Raw genomic sequence first — 21,817 nt, forward strand, 5'->3', positions numbered from 1 at the left:
AGCATTTAAATATTAAAAATTACTAAAATAATTAATTAATTTTTTAATATAATTATGTTAAATATTATTATGAATTTTAACATTTATATTTACTCCTAAAATATTACCCATCAATAATTTATTATTATATAAAATTTATTAAAAATTAAAATAAAATACAAAATACAAAGGAAGTACCACAACAAATGATAAATTTATATTTTAGAAAACATAGCCTGTTATGAAATAGTAATCATTAATTAATTTATTTTTCCACAATTTTATTTTTATTTCTCAATTAAATGTAACTCGTCCGGGTATTAATTAGATGTGACTTTGTAAGTTGAAATTAATAAAGGCCATACAGTAGATGTAACCATCACAAGATATGGTGGTGGACTTAAGATATCTTTATTAAATCATCCTATAATTAAGCTAGTTAATGAACGTAAAGTCACATCAAAAATAACTTTATAAATTTCAATATATAAATAAAATTTGTGATTTTGTAAATAAAAATATATTAGAGTGTAGTTATAATTTTATATTTTAAATTAATTTTTCGTTAAAAACTTTAGTGCTTCTGTTTATTTTTTAAAAGTTATACATGTTTTTTAATCTTAAAGCTTATTTTATTTAAACTAGTAAATTTAATGGGTACTAATTAAATTAATTGTTTGTTTTTAAAAAATATTTATTTTTATTTCTTAACTTAAACTATTGTTATAATAGTGTTTTTTCTTTACAATTGTCGCGGTATGTAATATTTAGATAAAATCATGTGATGAAACTGAAACATTACGTATTTCACTAACAGATTTGCAAAAGTTTTATTACTTAAAAAACATATTTCTTAGAAACAGAAATAGAAGGAAAAGATTTGCTTTATTCATTTAATATTTTGAGTTATCATTCATGCATTTTAATTCTTTGATTTTATTTATCATATTTTTTATGATTTTATTTTATTATTACTATTATAGTTGTAACCATTTTTTTTCACTACTAAATAATTTCAAGTTTGCTATTAATAAAGAAAATTGTGCATAAAATAATTAGAATAGTAAAATATCACTAGTGCGTCTTTTTAAAACTTGTAGACACTAACAGAAGGAGACTTATAGTAAAAAAAAAAGAAATTTTCTTTTTACATCTCTACATTCCTTTTCTTAGTACCATAATATAGAAAATATCATGTTTTCCTATCATAACACTTCGTAATTAATTTATAATCATATTATAAAATGTGTATTATATGTCCAAAAAAGTGTGGGGTTTTGTTTCTGCACCCCAATATTTTTTCTGCACCTCTAAATTTTTCTTAAAATTCAAAATTGTCCTTTGACCATTTTAAAATTTTAAATCAGCCACTTCTCTCGTTTTTTTCTCTTATTTAATGAAAACTACTCCTCACTCTCTTTTAATCTAAACCTAGCCCCCTCCTCACCTCACCCCTCAAATCCTCCTTTGCCTCACTTTCCTCACTCTCTAAGGGCTTGTTCGTTTACATGTATTATCCTGTAGAGAATGATTTGTGAAGATGGATTTAAAAAAAATTTATGTTCTCATGATACGATTTGAAAAGAAAAGCACGGATGGATTTGCGAGATTGTTCTGAAAATTCATCACTTCATTTTGCAAAGATTTAAGAAGATAACACATTATTTTACATTTATACCCTCTTTAAATCTTATATAAATATATGTTTATTTTAATTATTAATTATAATATATTATTATTTTATTAATTATTGTGACATCCCATTTAAATAGATCAAATCTACTAAATAAAAACATCACATAATCATAGAAATACAAGAGCAATCTGATGAACAGTACGCGAAAGAAATCCACTATTACAGTAATCCAATAGAGTACTTTTAAAGGAAACTTAGGCACACTACAATGCCATGGACATAACAGAAACTAAACATTTAACAGTTTTGCAAAAGAGATGCTCCCAGAGCAAGGAATTACAATAGGCACTAAGACCACAGAACCACTCCTGAGAGTCACATACACATCCCACTAGACCGCGCTGCTGCCACCATCAGGCCTACCTCCCACATTCTTCCCATCTGCTCCCACAAATAGGGTGATCATTGCAAAAGAGAAAGAACACAAGAAATAACATACACGAAATGAAAGGGTAAGCTAGTGCAATTTAAATCTTATCATGGTATAACGGACAAGCACTTAAACATTCCTTAGCATGCAACACAGTAGGCATAGAGAATCATGTTATAGCAAACAAGCAGGACACTATGACTCAATTATCCGGATACATATACTAAGATCGGATTCACTGGACGCTTGCACTCATGGTGGCTTCTACTGCTCTGCAGAGCCATTGCCAATGGGTTTCACCCTACCACACACAATGTTAGCCTTTAAGCGTCTAAGGCCATTATCCTGCCAGAGACTAGGGCCTCCCGCCACTCTCACCACTTGGGTCAGTGTGCTCTACCTGAGACTCACTGACCCATTAGAGCTTTGAGATGCGGTCCTTACTTGAATCCATATCTTAACATATACACTACACACCACCATGAGGTCTCTCCACGAGACTCATGGAATTACGCCTATCACACACCAAATTCATGTTTCATACCACATCCACCACCTTTATCTCAAAACATCCAATTCTCATGCAAGTTCTCAACCAACCAACCAAGTTTTAGTTCATAGGAATCAAACAACCATATATACTCACATGCTTTAGGTTTTGAGAAGAGAAAACAAATAAATCACACAAATCACCCATCAAACCAGAGAGAAAACAGAGTTAAAGCAACCTGCTGTGGCAGCCTTGCTCAGGCTAGGAGTCCTCGCCCAGACGAGAGAAATTGTCTCGCTCAGGCGACGGGCTCTCGCTTAGGCGAGCCTCACAGTGGGTTCTGGAAGATTTCACGATCTCTCGCTCAGGCGAGGCTGTCTCGCCTGAGCGAGCTGACCTGTCGCTCAAAACGCAACCACTCGCCTGGGCGAGTGCTCGAGGCAAAACCCTGAGCGAGCTTCTGGCATTCTCGCCTAGGCGAGACGAGCTCGCCTGGGCGAGAATATCAATTCCCCCCACTGTTCCACGCATGCAAGGCAGAAAACAACACAAAGCAACATCCAGCATGTAAACCAATCATTTGCACACGATTTAAACACCATTCAAGCACCCACAACATGGAGCAGAACATAAACATGAAATAATAACCTAAATCTTGAAAACCTAGCTTCCCTTACCTTAAGTAAATGGAGCTGAAGGGAAAAGAGCACCCAGAGAGGGGACGAAGCAGCTAAAAACGGAACTGTAAACATTGCGGATAAAACATGGGACGAGATTTAGGAGCAGAACCCAAATAATACCAACTTAGAACAAGAAAAAGGGACCATGAATGAGTTTGAGTTTCGATCTGTACTTACAAGGAAGTGGTTCGATTCACTTTAGGGGGAAACATATTTTGCCCTAGCAGAGCTCCTACTTTCTTAGAGAGAGATGGGAGAAAAACTGTTTCTGAAAAGGGGACAAGAGACAATGAGAAGACTGAGTGGGGTATTGGGGTCCTACTGTGGGGCTGGCCTTGGGCCTACAAAAAGGCCAGGCCCAGTGAATCATAAACTGGGAAAAGGGGTTTACAATTATTATATATATATATATATATTATTTATTATTATTATTTATTATATATATATATATATAATTAATAATATAATAATCATTAATAATTAAAATATTATTTAAAATATAATAATTGATATATTTATATATAATAACTAATAATATATATAAATATATTTAATTTTTTTATTTTAAGATTTCATATTATTTAAATATTTTATTTAATTTGTATTAATTAATTATAATTATTTTTATAATATTAAATTACAAAATTATTTTTTATTAAGGATATTTTGGTAATTTCTTAATTTTATCTATTTTTACAATTAATTTTATCTATCACATCAATCAAATCTCTCACTAACTTTTATAAAACTTATCTTCAAATCTACTCACTTTACTCTCTAAATCCACTCAAAGAAAACACAAAAATTCATCTATCTAAATCTACACAAATCCATCTTTATACTCTCCCCTATATCCATCCCTTCAAGTGAACACACCCTAAGGTCGCCCCTCAAGGCACACTCCTCCTCTTTGTTTTTTGCTCTGCTCTTCCTCTTCCCTTTGCCATTCCTCTACATTAACAGGTAATCATATCCCTTCCTTTATAATTTTAAATTTTTTGTATTGTTGCTGCCATTTTTGCTGCATTTATAAGTATAAACATTTGTTTTATTGGAGCATAGATATGTGAAGTGAAAAACATAAACCACAAATCAGAAGTCGACTTCTGCAAGTGATTTAATATCGGAAGTCGAATTTCGTAAGCCATAAAAGGACGGAAGTGGACTTCCATAGACAAAAACAAGTTTCGGAAGTGGACTTCCGTAGATCACCATGAATAACATGAAAATGACACTTACAGAAGTCGACTTTCGTAAGCCATCAATACCGAAAGTCGACTTCCGTAATTAAAACAGACTTTCGTGATTGTATTTGTTGACTTCTGTAGTTGAAAATGACTTCCGTAAGTGGAAGTGACTACCGTAAGAAGATATGAGTGATTTAGTGACTTTCGAAGGAGACGTGACTTCCATGTTGTGCCCGGAAGTGGACTTCCGTATATGTGCAAAAATTATCATCGGAAGTCGACTTTCGTAAGCACGTGGTGACTTCTGTAAGCACGTTGTATTTTTTTTTGTACTTAATGTATATAACTTTTGATATTAATTAATTATAATTTTACTTAATTATAATTTTAATCAATTATAATTTTAATTAATTATAATTTAGAATAATTAGAATTTTAATTACTTACAATTTTGAATAATTTTAATTTTAATTAATTCTATTGCTGAGTAAATATAATTTTAAATAATTTTATTTTTGAACAATTTTATTTTAATATTAGTTTAATTTAATTAATTAAAATATTGATTAATTTTATTTATAATTAATTATAATTTTGAATAATAATAAATTATAATTTTGAATAATAATAATTAAAATTAATTATTATTTTGAAAAATTATAATTGTTATTATTTATAAGTTTGGATAATTTTAATTAATTATATTGTTTGAATAATTTTATTTTTAATTAGTTTGAATTTTAATATGTTTTTAAATTTTTTAATTACAGACATGGCTAGGACAAGAGGGGGTGCAGGGGACAGGACATGGCCTGAACTGCAAAATTCACACTTCAGCCAGCAACCAAAGTTCTTCTTTTACAATGGAAGTGAAAATGAAAGAAGAGGGGGTGTAAGGGTACATATAAAACATTACTGTCAATTAATTCAGACAGCCAACTAGCTCTGTCACTTCATAATTGTTTAATTATTACGTCTACCTAATTAATTAATTATTTATTTATTTAATTTTTCAAAGGCATAAATGGAAGAGTATGAATCTTTGGAGGTGCAGAAGAAATATTGGGGGTGCAGGAAGAAACCCTCAAAAGTGTAGCTATGACTAGTAAAAATAGGTGTTGTCTAATTTTTGGAGCCCAGGCTAATAAGAAGGAGGTGCAATTAGAAATCTGTTAGGGTGTAACACTCTGGTCTAGTGTATGCTTTATAGGTTTTTTCTTTTAGTACCCCATACTTTCTTCCACTTGCGGAAAATATTTAAATTATTCATATAAAATTTAAAATTATATGATTTCAAAATGTCACTTAGTTCATTTTCTTTCTGTAATTACATTCTCTTGTAACTTATCCTCATCTCATTCTTCACTTTTCCAACCATGTCTTTAATTTCATTCTCATTTATTATTATGATGGAGTTTTTCTCTTGATTAGTGAAATTTCTTGGACTTACTAAATAAATAAAAAACATTAATAAGCATAATAAGATATGAAATATCATTTGGTAGGAATTTTTTTTTTATCAGTTGTCCAATCATAATCAGATACACATATATAGGATTATAATGTCTCATTTCTTCTCTCTAACCTTTTGCCTTATCTCAAATTGAATATTATACTTAGTAATAAAACAATGATGTTAATATTTGCTAATAATCACCATTATCAGAGTTGTGGTATTATTAGAAGGAGGAGAGGTTGAATTCGAGCACTCTTCTTAACCCTTTTCTCCATTTTCTTCACATGATAAACATCTCATTGTTATTCTTCTTATTCACAAGTTCCTTTTGAAGATAATTGTGAGGCATCAAAAGGTGACCTCTTGATAACTAGACACTTATGAGGACATGACCAAAAAGATTTTGAGGACTCTCAAAAAGAAAACATCTTTCAAATAAGGTGTCTAGTTAACAAAAGTCTTTACTCAGTTATCACTATCGGGATAGTTATACTAATGTGGCTAGCAACAGGCTAATGGAGAAGTTAGGCTTAACCGCTGTGTCCCATGCCATGTCATATATGCTGCAATGACTTAGTGAAAAGGGAGAAATAAATATATTAATAAACAAAGGCTTAAATATATACGTGGTCCTTATTTTTGTTATTTTTATTTAATTTGATCATAAGTTTTGTTTTGTGTTAAATTAGGTCTTATTTTCAGCAAATTTTAGTCAATTTGGTCATTTTTACTAACGGTGTTTAAATAGTTAACGTTTTTTAACCGTACATGTCACGTGTTGGCTCCTGATTTTTTTAATTTTAAAAAAATTGTCCAGGTGTCAAGTCACAATATGTCAATGTTAGTGCCACGTGTCAATTTGTGGTTGTATTATTTATTTTTGTTCAATTTAATCTCAACATTCATTATTTTTGTTCAATTTAGTCCCTATATTCGTTATTTTTGTTTAATTTAGTCCCAATTTTTGTTAAAATGGAACAAATTTTTCCTTTTAAGTTGTGACCAATTTTTTTTTATATTATATATATATATATATATATATATATATAAATTTGACATTATTATTAGTTATTTTTGAAATTCAATTATAAATTATTATATTTAATTATAAATTTAATATAATTCTTAAGATTCAATGGTTAAATCAAATATAATTATTTAAAATGTTACTAAAATATAATTATTAAACGTCTTAAAAATATATAATAACATTTGTAAAATTAAATTGACATTTAAATCTAAAATAATTAACATTTTTATTGCATTTTAGATATTAAATTAAAATCTAAAATGTTTTATATTTAAATGTTAATTTTATAAATATTAGTTATTTCTAAAATATTTCTAATATTTGAAATATTTTTAAATTTTAATTTTAAAAGTATTAGTATTTTAGAATATAAATATTAGAATTTGTTTTTAATATTTATATACATTCTTATAATATTTTAAATAATTGTATTTTATTTAAGAATTAAATATAAGAATTTTATTCAATTTATAATTAAATTTAATAATTTATACTTGAATTTCAAAATAATTAATAAAAAGGTCAATTTTTAAAAAAATATTAGTATAATTTCTATAAAAGATATTAAATTTGGTGTCAATTTGAAAGGGACAAAATTGATTCATTTTTAACCAAAATTGGAACGAAAATGAACCAAAATTACGAATATGGGACTAAATTGAATAAAAATAACAAATATAGGGACTAAATTAAACAAAAAAATTACACAACCACAAACTGACACGTGGCACTGACATTGACACATGGCACAATTATGACTTGACACGTGAACAATTTTTTTAAAATTAAAAAGATGTAAAAAAATTTTAAAAAAAATTGGAAAAACCAAGAGCTAACACATGTGGCATCTATTGTTCAAAAACGTTAACTATTTAAATACCGTTAGTAGAAAGGACCAAGTTGACCAAAATTTGACGTAAATGAGTCTCTAATTGAACACAAAATTAAAATGAGGACCAAATTGAATAAAAACAACTAAAATATGGACAAAATATATATTTTAATCCATAAATAAACAAGCTTTAGTGAGGTTTTTAATAAGTAACTAGAAGGGGGTAAGGTGCCTTGTAACATAACACCAATAGACGCAAGTCATCTTCTTGTCAGGAGACCTTGGCAACATGATAGAGAAGTCACATCTTCATTAAGAGAACCACTATTTTCCGTTTGGAAAGAAACATGTCATTAAAAGTTAAGTTTATGATTGAAATATGAACTATCTCTCTCAAGAGTGGAGTAGAGTTTTCAATATCCATAGTCTTATAACTTCATCAAAATTGATATCCATTTCCGATAGTTGATCTAAGAACCCATGGAACTCATTTAGATATGAAATTGAAGAACTCTTTATGTACCTCAAAATCAATAAATACAATTTATCATTGCCTGACAGAGAAACATACAAGAACTCGATCTTCTTCCACAAAGTTATAACACATGTCTCATTAGCAATGTGATTATAAACATTGCACATATTTTTGAATAAAACCAGACACCAATTGGTGCTCAAAATCCCATTCTCCATCAGTGCAAAATTTGGCTTTTGCGTAGCAAAGACGAGATGATGAAATTTCTTCTCAAATACAAAGTCCTTGCTCTTGCCCTTTCATAATGATAAGTTGTATCATTTATAGCAATCTTATTTGTATTTGCCTCTGTAATATTCCGATCGGATATTACTAATTTAAGAAATATGATGAAAACCTCATTTATTATTCTTCGCTTTCCAAAAACGCGGGAAATTTTAAAACATTTATTAATCGAAAGTTATCCAAAAATTCATAATTTATGAAACTCCAATATAGTATCCAAATTCACAAATCAGTAAAACACTACTTACAAAGTTCATAAAAACAATAATAATAAAAATCCAGTAAAAGCTTTTCCCAGCTAACCCTCTCTCCGATGCTATGCCTCACTAGCACCACCTGCAACATCATCTGCTCCCGTGTAACACATTACACGATCATCGCCAAACACAAGCAGAAAGGGTGAACTCATAAACAGTTAACATAAAAGTTAATGAAAAATCAAGATACACCCATATATTTTATTCTAGTTAATTCTTGTCCAAGACCTTAATCCCCAAAGCTTTTCAACCTTCATAACACACAAATAGTTAGCCTCGGATTCAGGGTTTATGATGCTCACACAAACCTACCCGCTCGTAGTCCTGCTCTACGAACCTCCCCGCTCGTAGTCCTACTCTACGGACCTACCCGTCCGTAGTCCAACACACGTGATCCACCAGCTATGTACCTCCCCGCACGTAGCATCTCTCAAGTGTGAGTACGAAACATACGAACCTATCTCTCTCGTATCCCCACACGAGAGCAATAGGATATGAACCTCCCTGCTCATATCATCACGTGTTTACACTAAAACTTGCAATCATTATAGTGTTTACACTAAGTCCTTGTCATCAATTCTTCAGTATCTATTCCTCTGCTTCTCTTTCTTCCCATTCCCCGCGACACCATCCGATTAGAAATTATTGACACCAGCTCTTCCTCAGGTACTAATGCGATAAGGAACTTCACCACTCCAAAGTGAAATTCTAGCATATACTTGAAAAAGAGTCTAGGACTCTTCCACCATCGAGATGCTCTACATCTATTCTTCTCTGGTCTTTGCTAAGTAACTCTAGTTCACACGACATTCTGTCCTCACCTTTCTGATCCATCTACAATTGATACACCGTCGTCGATTTATCTCTTTGGATCATCGAACACTACCTTGTTGAGTAGCACACCGTTCCAACATGAGATTGGAAAATAACCTATCCACTCTTGTTTTGATGTCCCATTCTCACAAAAGAGTCAATTCTAATTAACCTTGAGTATGAATTCTTCGATCATCTCGAGACACCACCAAACCCAAGTATTCCGCACTTAGCCGTAACTGTAGAGTAAACAACATCTCACTACCAACTCCCTCTTGCAGACAACCAGAATCCAATTCTCATTATGGCAATACCAAGGAGTATATGATCTCGATTAAAACCAAAACGTATACCCCAAACACCACTTTTCGATCTTGTATCCTTTTAATTATTTACTTTAACCGATCCAACACCAATTAGTAGAGACACTCCTTTTGCTACATAAGACTTTTCTCTTTTCCTTTCATCCTCCCTTGTACCATGACGTTACCAACTGCCTCATTCCCAAAAGAACATCTTAACGAAGTACTTCTTCTTTCGATACTTGAAATCGTTCATCTCATGTCCCAAGTCAAACCTTTCTCTCTTGTGAGCCACTTAGTTAGGACATCCATTCTACTCCTGATTTAAATTGTGGTTATTGCCGAGAAGATTTAACTGCCTCTCATGGAGGTTGACCAACATAAAACCTTGACATACGGTATTCCTACCACGTGATTGGTTTCCCGGTTTCCCCCCTTTCTTAGAACATTGCCTGGTTGTCCTATTCTTTCGAGTTCTGCCTCAACTTTACCTTCCGCTTGAGATTCTCACTTCCTTGTCTCTACGCTCTTAGTTTAGCCTTAGCCTCATACGTTTCACTACTTTCCACTCCGACCTCGGACCCATGTTAGGGTGTAGTACTAATTTGACTTCTCAACTTTGCTGCACAAGCATGCACCGAACACCTCTCATTATTCTAACCTTTGAATCTGATTCCTCTCGCAAAACTTGCGTTATTCATTCCAAGAACATATTCTTGCCCTCAGTTTAACGCGATTTTTCTAAACTCCTCTAGTGCTTTTCGCCTACAATCCACAACTTAACTTCACTTGTACACTGATACACAACCTTCTGCATATTCGTATCTTCGGTCAAGAGATTACCTCAAAGGCCTACTCTAACCCCTGCAAGGCAAACAGATCAAGTTTGACCTTGAATCTGCATTCCTTTGCCACCATAAATAAAAAACACATACCACAGAAGTGCAAACATAACAAGAAAAGGTATAGAAAAGAAACTCAAACTATAACTTCTCTCTCTTTTACCAAAACCTTTAAAATTAAGAAATGATACTATCTCAGATATCGTCATGAGTGTGCACCCTTATCACTTTACCAAGATATTTTCTGTTCTTAATGCTTCCAGTTTCACAACTCTACGCAATTTGCAATCAATAGTATGATTGATAGACTGCAAATCCATTCCTATAAGGTTTCACAACCGAAACACGACTAGCTTACTCCCCAAGGCCAAAAAAATCATTTGAAAATCATTGTTCTGATACCAAATGTAACATCCCGGTCGGATATAACTAATTTAAGTAATAAAATTAAGAAATATGATGAAAACCTCATTTATTATACTTCGCTTCCCAAAAACACAAGAAATTTTAAAACATTTATTAATCGAAAGTTATCCAAAAATCCATAATTTATGAAACTCCAATATAGTATCCAAATTCACAAATCAGTAAAACACTGTTTACAAAGTTCATAAAAACAATAATAATAAAACTCCAGTAAAAGCTTTTCCCAGCTAATCCTCTCTCTGATGCTATGCCTCACTAACACCACCTGCAACATCATCTGCTCCCGTGTAACGCATTACACGATCATCGCCAAACACAAACAGAAATGGTAAGCTCATAAACAGTTAACATAAAAGTTAATGAAAAATCAAGATACACCCATCTATTTCAATTATTATTATAAATAATTTAATATTTTTTAGTTTAATATAGTATAATTAACAGTAGTTTAGTATAGTTTAGTAAATTATGTCCGGTCCTACTTTTTAGACACATGGTTGAGAGTCCAATCTAACCATGAAATATTTTATACATCTCATATCATTTAAAAATAAAGACAAATTTACATGGTGCAAAGATTATCTTTCAAGTAAATTTTGTAGAGTTGAATTAGATTAAGCATGACTTACTCTACGATATTTGAAAGAAAACAAAGGAAAGAATGATGTTTTATAGAAAACAAAAGAAGTGAGGGTTTTAAAATTGCGCATAATGACGTAAGCTAAAGCAAGTAGAAAGACAGCTACTATACGGCTTTATATGGCTTGAAGTTGCGCATTCTGATATTTGGTGCGCGGACACCTAACTTATCTCATGTCGTCTTGCTAATAAAAACGCCATGGAAATGCCTAAGTACCATATATTTTCAATCCTCACTTTCATGCGTGGTCCTTCAAACCATATCACTATCAACACAAAACTCTACAACATACCTAACCATCCATCTCATACCATTTATTTCAGATATTTTCTCGCTTCTATTAAGATTTTATCATTCAAAAACAGGTGTTTATAAATTCTTACCCTTTAAGCCAGCTGATATTATAATATCCATTTCTAAATTTGAGGATTCGAATACTCAAAAGATATGTAACTGTATTAAGATACAAGTTTTTATAAATAGTTTTTAATTAGTCTTTGGTTCTTAATGAATACGCTGATATTATTATACTATTAAAGTAACTGCATCATTTCTGATAAGTCTACCATTTTAAATGCAACTAAATTGAGAGAGGACAGTGTATAAATAATGATTCTCAGTATCCTAACGAAGTGGACAAAATCTGCTCTGCAATAAGACAGAAATAGGACTATGGTGGGTTAACATTGGTTACTGCTGAAATTTTTCATGTAGCAGCAGCAGCAGAAGAATAGAGATAGTAAGTAACCCCAAGTTATAGAGATCTTGGTTTTACACGTTGAAGCACCTTATCTTTGAATGACCCTTTTGCAAGATAGAGTTGTTGTGGTAAAATCACCATACAATTTTGACCACGAAATTACAAAACTGGTACAATTTTGAAGTTTTGATACGATTTGAATTTGTTACATATTTTTCTTTAAGTTTAATCGAAATCGTGTCAGTGTAGTGAGATGATTTCAGATTTTGTGAAATAAACCGAAGTAATACCAACCCAACCATTGTGATATAGCATAATTTATCTGTGTACTGTTACTCTTGTAGTAAGAAACAAAATTGTGACTGTTAAACTGCTAAAGTCTCTCTCTGCATAAGATTCTTTTATCCATTTTTTTATCGCAAGTGGTTGGTTGTTTCTGTGCAGTGTCAGCATGACTAGATAGCAAGTGTCTGAATCAGAATCCTGGTTTATTTTAATTTGCAAAAAAACTAAGTTGTTATAGAGAGATTCCTCCAATTTTCAACTTCCACCGTGACCATACTCACGTGAAGCTTTGTCAAGATAGAGAGTGTGTACTTCAACAACAAGAGTACACAAACTCTCTCAACAACACCAGTGATATCTGTGTATCCATGGAGGCCAAGAACTTGTGGCGCTTCCTGGTTCTTTCAACTGGCGTGGCAATAATTTCACTTCTTAGCTGGCTTCACCTTCCATCATCATCATCTTCCAACAAGGAGGTTCTGAACTGCAACCTTTACTCTGGATGGTGCACCTCAAAGAACCGCTTCTATTCCTCAGCACGGCCTAAGGAAATCAAGAATCCATCACTTTCCACTCACGACCACCGGTCAGAAATCCCTCAACACCCTCTTGACCCTCTAACAATCCAAGAGTTCAACAGGGTCAGAACCATCCTCTCTTCTCACCCTCTCTTCAAGTCATCATCCAGCTACACTCTAAACTCTGTGGTCCTTGAAGAACCAGACAAAAAACTAGTCCTCAAATGGAAAAAGGGTGATCCACCCTTGCCAAGAAAAGCTTCCGTGGTTGCAGCTTTGAAGGGGGTCTCTCATGTGCTCACTGTGGACCTCGAAATCAGCCAGGTGACAAGCCACGAAACTGGCTCAGCCTCGGGGTACCCCACCATGACTGTGGAAGAAATGGTGGGGGTGCTGGAGGTTCCCCTCAAGAGCACCGAGTTCAACCGTTCAATCACCAAACGCGGTGTGAATTTAGCAGACCTGGCTTGCTTGCCAATCTCTTCAGGGTGGTATGGGACACCGGTGGAGGAGAATAGAAGGTTGATCAAGGTGCAGTGCTATTCCAAAGAAGGCACTGTGAACTTCTACATGAAACCTATTGAGGGTGTCACTGCCTTGGTTGACATAGATAGAAAAGAGGTGCTGGCTATTTCAGATGATGGCCAAAACATCCCTGTGGCTAGTGGTGCCAACACTGATTACCGTTACTCCGTTCAGAAGCTGAATGGGGAGTTGAGGCTGCTGAATCCAATATCCTTGGAGCAACCTAAAGGTCCAAGCTTTACTGTTGATGGGCACTTGGTGAAGTGGGCAAACTGGGAATTTCACCTCAGACCTGACCCAAGAGCAGGGACCATAATTTCACAGGTCAAGGTGAGGGACCCTGACACATCAAAGATGAGAAATGTCATGTACAAAGGTTTCACCTCTGAGCTATTTGTGCCTTACATGGATCCCACAGAAGGGTGGTACTTTAAGACATATATGGATGCTGGTGAGTATGGATTTGGGTTGCAAGCAATGCCATTGGACCCCTTGAATGATTGCCCTCGGAATGCTTACTACATGGATGGTGTGTTTGCATCTTCTGATGGAACACCTTATCTCCAACCCAACATGATTTGCATCTTTGAGAGTTATGCTGGTGACATTGCTTGGAGACATGCTGAGTGCCCCATCACTGACCTCAAGGTAAGATTTTCTCTCACACCAACCTTAAACCAAAGTTTGTGTTACGTTTGATGTCTTGAAACATCAGATTCAAGCCAAAAGTTACCATATGTAGCTTGTTCGTCTGTGAAAATTTGACAACATGTGCACCAAATCATCATTCAAAACAGAGTTAAAATCAAACCCCCACATAGCACTAGTTTGTTGCATGTTCAGTGATCATGAATCACTATGGCCTGTTCTTCATATAGTTCAATGGATTTATCTCTTAAATTTATTTTGTATTTGGGCTATTGTGGCAGGTTACTGAAGTGAGGCCGAAGGTGACACTAGTTGTGAGGATGGCAGCTGCAGTGGCAAACTATGACTACATCGTGGATTGGGAGTTTCAAACCGACGGGCTAATCAGATCAAAGGTTAGAGATGGAAATTCAGTTTAGTTTGTATGTATTATTGTTCAGCATTGATACTCCCGAGAAACTCTGCAGGCATGTGTACAATAAACTAATCAACGTTTGATGTGATACGTTAACATAATACAAAAAAAAAAGGCATGGCTCCAATCCAAACACCATGAAAGCTTTCTGTATAATAAACTAATAAAGTTACGTGATACTTTATCTTTTCAAGTGAGGCTGCAATCCAAGATTCCTGAAAACCTTTGCAACATTAATTGATCACTTGAACGCACCTTTTTCAATAATGTGTCCCTTACGCAATATGTTGGATTATAGCAAAATTGACAAGTTGCACTATAGATTGATGATTTGGGGTGAGATGAATGAACTTATCTTGATTGATGATAAGGTTTTTGTCTTATTTGTCTGATGCAGGTTGGACTGAGTGGTATCTTGATGGTGAAAGGAACTACCTATGAGAACATGGACAAAGTTCCCTACCAAGACTATCTTTATGGAACCCTTTTGAGCGAAAACATTATTGGTGTAATCCATGATCACTATATCACATATCACCTAGACATGGACGTTGATGGGTCAGACAATTCATTTGTTAAGGTGAACTTAAAGAAGCAAGAGACGAGTTCAGAAGAATCACCCAGAAAGAGTTATTTGAAAGCAGTTAAAAAAGTGGCAAAGACAGAGAAAGATGCTCAAATTAGACTTCAACTGTATGAGCCATCTGAGTTTCATGTGGTGAATCCATTGAAGAAAACAAGGGTAGGGAACCCTGTTGGGTACAAATTGGTTCCAGGTGCCACAGCAGGTAGCTTGCTGGATCCAGAAGACCCACCACAGAAAAGAGCAGCCTTTACCAATAATCAAATATGGGTCACCCCTTACAACAAGAGTGAGCAATGGGCCGGTGGCTTATTCGTTTATCAGAGCAAAGGAGATGATACTCTTCAAGTGTGGTCCAACAGGTCAAACATTCTTTTCATGATTCTACCTTTTTTATGTCATGCTCCAACACTGCTCTTTCTCAACATATACTTTATGATTGGTTCAAATTAATGTAATCCATCAATTCAGAAATAGGACCTCTAAATTGGAAATTGAAGATAAGCCGTTGAAGTTCATGTAGATCCATCACTTAAAAAAACAGGACCACTGACTTTGAAATGAGAGGCCAATAGTTGAAATTCATTTTGATCCTTCACTTTCGAAGTAGGACCACTAAATTAGAAATCCGAGGTAAATAGTTGAAATCCATGTAGATCCATCAATTGATAAATAGGATCACTACATAAGTGCTAAGAAGTCGATCGTAAGTCACTCAATCTTACAAAATCGACTTGTAAAGTGAAGTTTGTATTTATATACATACTGTGAATTAGTCTTGTCTGTAGTCGATGTGGACTTCCCACAACAAGAAATTGAGAGACAAATAATTTTACCGAGTGTAGAGTGTGCCGAAAAGAATGGTTAGACTCTTAAATTTATATGCGTATTCTTGAGGAATTAGTCTTTTATTTGGATATACCAGAAGAGTTGGTGAGAAAATGAAAGAAATATTTTACATGATGCCATTCTCATTACATATTGGCAAATAAGAATGGAGAACAATTTAAAATCATTGTTTGTGAGGTATATAACCAGACACAATTTAGGAACAACAACATTTGATTTATTATTTCGTGTCTTGTGCTGTCATGGATCTATAAAAGGAAAAAGAAACTGTCGTGTACTCAACAAACTTAGGTTGGACAAAGGGCTCACTCACCAAATTCTGAGCTTTTTTGACTTCAAGTTTAATTGCTACTACCTATAATGTGACTTTATATCTAGGGTCTGATGTTAGTGGTGAAGACATCATATTGATTTGTGAAAGTGTTTGATGTTTAATATGCAGGGATCGTGGAATTGAGAATAAGGACATAGTATTGTGGTACACAATAGGATTTCATCACATACCATGCCAAGAGGACTACCCTATAATGCCTACTGTGTCATCAAGTTTTGATTTGAAGCCTGTTAATTTCTTTGAGAGAAATCCGATCCTTGGAGTGCCTCCTAATTTTGAGGAAGATTTACCTGTTTGCCAGGCTCATAAATCAGCTTGACCTAGATGCATGCTTTATTTATACATCAAGAAAATATTGTGCCCAAACATATATTTAAATAACTAGTAAGGACACCCAAAATTTGGACTATCATGTTATACTTTTAAAATTTTAGAAGGTGACTTGAATCCAAAATGTATATTGTATTATCCTGGTCGATATTATTAGTTTAAATAAATCAATATAGAAAATTTATAATTAATCAGCAGTTAATAAACTTTTTTTTTTAAAACAGAGAAAAATTTAAAATTTTATTTCGAGCGTTTAAATCCAAAACTATAATCCAGTTTAAATATTAAAATTTCAAATCTCATAATCATACTGGAATCGAAATAAAAGAAAATACAAGTCTTTAAATCAATGTTCCACTAGCCTTCTTTCCAACGCTGTGCATCCATATCCTCACCTGGAACACCATTTGCTTCTGTGTAACAAGTTACACGATCATCGCCAAACACAAACAGATATGGTGAGTTAGGATTAATAGAAAAAATAAACAATACAATGAGACTTAAATATCGATTATTAAGTTTAAACCAACGACCCCTTTGAGGACTCCCATCCTCAAACTCAAGTAACCACAACCACCACCGTGCACATCCTAACTCTACACCCTTATATGATATCCTTAAGATGACTCTTGTTGTCACAAGCTCCAACTCATGGTTCAACCATCTACCGACCACCACTTGTAGATCACATGCAGGTATTATCCAGTTACGGATTACAATCTGTAACATCGAGTGGAGCTCCCCAATACGGACCATAATCTGTATTCATCACAAGACTACCATCCTCATCGGCTCCGACTGTGAAGAGCAATCAAGTGAACCATCCGTACTAGCCACAACTAGCACACTTACACCAGAATTCCAATACCATCAGGCTCCAACCTAGAATGGCCACATGTTTAACTCCCCATTACAAGCTACAACTCGTAAATGGGCCCTCAGCAAGTCATCTCCTCAAGGACTTCATCCAAAGTGGTGTAAAAATCCTCCAACACAACCCAACTCTGCACGCAGAATCGCTTGGCACAACTCCAGCGTCGCCAGGCGAAACATCGTTCCAGAACACATAGAGGGCACCACAGATCACTAGACACCTCGCGTTCCAATGGTCACTATCTTGGCTGCTATCGCCTGATGGCCTACCCTATGTCGCCAGGCGCCACACCAATAGCCTCACTCCTACTGGTTTTTGGCACTTTAGGACATGTTCCAAAGAACCCAATCACCACGCATGCAGTCCATGACACCAAAAATGCTCATCCAGTCATAATATTATGACTGAAACACACTTCAACAAAATCATTTACATAATGATTTCACAACTTGAGATCATACCATCACTTAAATGTTGAACAAGAATCCATTACACATATTCTTTTACTAAGTAAGCATGTCATATTGATTTCTAACCAAAATACAATTTGCACATAAAAAAAAGTTCCCAAAACAGGAACTATTCCAATGTACACATGCTCAACCAAGTCTAGCACCTATATGAAATCACATGTCATACATTTTTCCCCTTCCCAATACCTTCTGCCAAATAGGTCAATCTCATTTAAAAACAATCTCGATAGAACCCCTAACCACCCAACTTCCACACAACGCTGAGAAAACCAGTATTCACATATGCACTGCTCCGTCGCCTGGCGGTAATTCACGTATTGCCAAGCGGTGCATCGTTGGGCATATCCCAGATTTTCCTGCACTGGACGAGCCCCAACCCCAAATAATCGTCCATATTCATGCAATTTCCCATAAAAGTCATTCAATTATGGTTCCAGCCTTCTTACAAATTCGATTAAAACAAACAACATAACAATTACCATAATTTTATAACATGCATCATGATCTCTAATTCTTCCCGACCCCAAAGTTAACCCACATGCTTATCCAACCAACAATTCCCCCAATTGCATTCATCACATAGTCATTCCATACAATTAATACAACCAAAACATTTATAAGGAGTACAAAAACCCCAACGGGTCCCTAAAATTCCCAGCAATCCACAAAACAGAGAAAATATACCACCCCCTATGCGAACCGCCTGGTGGCTGTTCATCACCGCCAGGCGGTTCTTAACAGAAACCCAAAAACTGAGTACTTTATTCATGAGTCGCCTGACGGCTTTGAAGGCCCGCCAGGCGGTTTCTGGAAAATTCTAGAAACACGAAAGAAACCCAGATAATTTGACAAAAACAAAACCCCACATGCATCCATACATTACGTAATATAAATAATCAAATTTTAAAGAACTCAGTGCAGCTCCCCTAACCTGGATTTATTGCACCAAAGCTCTGCTAGAGTTTCTTTTTGCTCCGAAAAGATCACTACCCTTGCCTCCACACTAGAACACGCACTAGCTCTCTTTGAATTCAAGTGTGTGCTTGGAAAATCATTCCTCTGTCAGCCCACAAATGAATCCCCACCAGCATCTTACTGTTTCCTCTTTACTTTAATCTTAACCTAAGCATTTCACTAACATTACTAAAAAATGAAAATTAAATGGAAGGGATAAATGACCATCAATTGTCATTTACTTGACGGTTTCCCAACCCTTCTAGTTCCCCTCTATGAGAGCTAGGGTTTCTGAACATCTCTTCTCACAGCTAAAACAATCTAAACGCAAAAGGAAATATTTTGTTTTCACCAAGGTTCAAACCCTTACAACCCAATTACCAAGTTAATACACAAACCAACATGCCATTTCATGTTTCGTGATAATTCATACTCATCTATGATTATATTATCACACTCCATGGTCAAACATCCATGCAAAATAATAAAACAATTAAATAAAAACAATAATGACATACACAGGACTCAAACCCGAGTCCTCTCAACTCATTCAAGTAATCTCAACCACTTGAACTAGTATTATTTCTTGTCTTAACTCTCTACATTAATTAACTTAGGAATTCCCGCCTCGTATTTATTAAATAAATATTTATTTATTTATTTATTTTTCCCAGGTCGTACATATATCAAAATTACTTTTTGCTATTTGGTCTTAACAATCTTGCTTCTTTTTTTAAGAATTTGATGAAGAAATGAATGTTTTGATAAGCATATGAAATATATTAAGGTTCTACCCTAATCAAGATAACCAGTGGACTAACCCATGTAATAAACATAAGTAAATATGATAAAATGAATAAAAATAATTTTAGCAGGGTTATTTGGGTGGTTTTAACCCTCGGTAAAGGCGTTTCTTGCAATTTGCTTTTTCCCTTAAAAAACCAGCATTTCTACCGGATTATTAGCGATTTTTGGAACCCCACATTATTTATTGACGATTTTTGGAACCTCGATTATTTACCGGCGTTCTGGAACCCTCGTTATCTATCGACGGTTTTTGGAACCCCGTTACTTACCTGCGATTTTGGAACCCCTAGTACTTCTCAGGGATTTTCAAAATTTTTCTAGTTTGAAGTGGTTTTAAATCCCCAGTGGGTTTTTAACCCCTGCAATGCAATTCATCATTTATTGATGTTTTTACTTGATATTTCCAGTCCCCTTAATTTTATTTGTTACACTTTTTTAATGCACATAATTCCTAAAGCAAAAATTATTAAATTTTTATATTTGTTTATAACTAGATGTAATATTCATAAAAACAAGGAACATCGTCTATAAGTTAAAGGTAAATAATAAAGTTTAAACGTTCAAACTAGTGAAATATTACAATATTTTTGTTTCTTCATAAAAATAAAATAGTGAAAGTTTAATAACATTCTTCAATTATCGATCTTCATTTGAATCATTTGTTTCTTCATTAGGAACACTCCCTTGATCAAATATCTAAAATAAAAAATAATCACAATTAGTAAAGATTTAAATATTACTGGTGATGGATGAAATATAGGAAAGTCATGATGCAATTTTCCTTGATAATTTTGTACAAAGAAGGTCATGATGTTGTGTTGTTCCCATCTTTCAAAATTATAACTTCATCGTTTCCCAAATGTGGCAATATCTGGGTTTCTCTTGCCATTGAGTATCAAACTTCACAAACTAAGATTACTCTCTTAAGAATTAGCACCAGAGGAAGGTACTCTAATCTTCCCTTCGTAATTAAACTTTTGATTTTGAGCTTTTATTGTAAAGGGGTTTCTTTATATGATAAGTTAACTAGAGTGTGAGAATATTCAAATCAGAATTTTCTAAAAGGATAACTAATTTAAGTGGCAGTTGTATTATGATAGAGATGAAGATAATTTTTGTGCTTTTACTTGAAATTTTATTGTCAAAACAAAATGGTTTTTCTTTTTGCAGCAAAATAAAGTTTATAAACGATTATATTTTACACCTTATTGTTGTTAGGAGATATTTTCTATGTTTTAAAATTGCAGATTTGTTATGTTTTATTTAAATTTCTGTTCTAAATAACGGTCTTATGCTGACCGAATCTTAGGGGATTGTGGGAGCTAAATATTAGCTACCCTATTATTAGAAAACTGCCCATTAATTTTCGGCAGAGTGAGGGAGAGCATTTATTTTATTTTATTTTGCATTCTATTTAAACAGTGTAATTTGATGAAATAGATAAAACTGTTTCAGAGTGCATACATAAAGCTTTTACTTATCATAGTTACGTTCACAATTTGGTATCAAGAGCTTCGTCACAAGGCCTGAACCAAAAACTTACTTGTGAGAGAGAGAGAGAGAGAAAGAAACACTAGAGAGCTTTGTTTTCTGAACTAGGTTGGGAAGAGTGATACACCGGTGAGGTTTGGGAAAATAGTGAGTGCTATTAGAAATGGCAGTCATAAGCAAGTACGTTCAACCTGCCATTCCCAAATTTGATGGTCACTATGACCATTGGGCCAAATTAATGGAGAATTTCTTGTGTTCCAAGGAGTATTGG

The 21,817-nt window shown here is 34.0% G+C and overlaps 1 protein-coding gene across 1 annotated transcript; it reads left to right on the forward strand.

Moving 5' to 3' along the window:
- The first annotated feature begins 12,908 nt into the window (after positions 1-12,908).
- LOC114180751 (primary amine oxidase-like) lies at positions 12,909-17,138 on the forward strand. Its single transcript, XM_028067047.1, has 4 exons — positions 12,909-14,436; positions 14,718-14,831; positions 15,249-15,796; positions 16,726-17,138. Exons 1-4 carry the CDS (start codon positions 13,114-13,116, stop codon positions 16,934-16,936), a joined length of 2,196 nt encoding a protein of 731 aa, XP_027922848.1. The 5' UTR covers positions 12,909-13,113; the 3' UTR covers positions 16,937-17,138.
- The last annotated feature ends 4,679 nt before the right edge of the window (positions 17,139-21,817 follow it).

This window comes from Vigna unguiculata, chromosome 1 (genome assembly GCF_004118075.2).
Source record: "Vigna unguiculata cultivar IT97K-499-35 chromosome 1, ASM411807v1, whole genome shotgun sequence".
Taxonomy (NCBI): domain Eukaryota; kingdom Viridiplantae; phylum Streptophyta; class Magnoliopsida; order Fabales; family Fabaceae; genus Vigna; species Vigna unguiculata.

Excerpts from the sequence above, each read along its gene's own strand:
- LOC114180751 (XM_028067047.1), top strand. The coding sequence starts at position 13,114 with ATGGAGGCCAAGAACTTGTGGCGCTTCCTGGTTCTTTCAACTGGCGTG. Across the intron at positions 14,832-15,248 it reads ACGGGCTAATCAGATCAAAG|GTTGGACTGAGTGGTATCTT; the intron begins GTTAGAGATGGA and ends TGTCTGATGCAG. Across the intron at positions 15,797-16,725 it reads CTTCAAGTGTGGTCCAACAG|GGATCGTGGAATTGAGAATA; the intron begins GTCAAACATTCT and ends TTTAATATGCAG.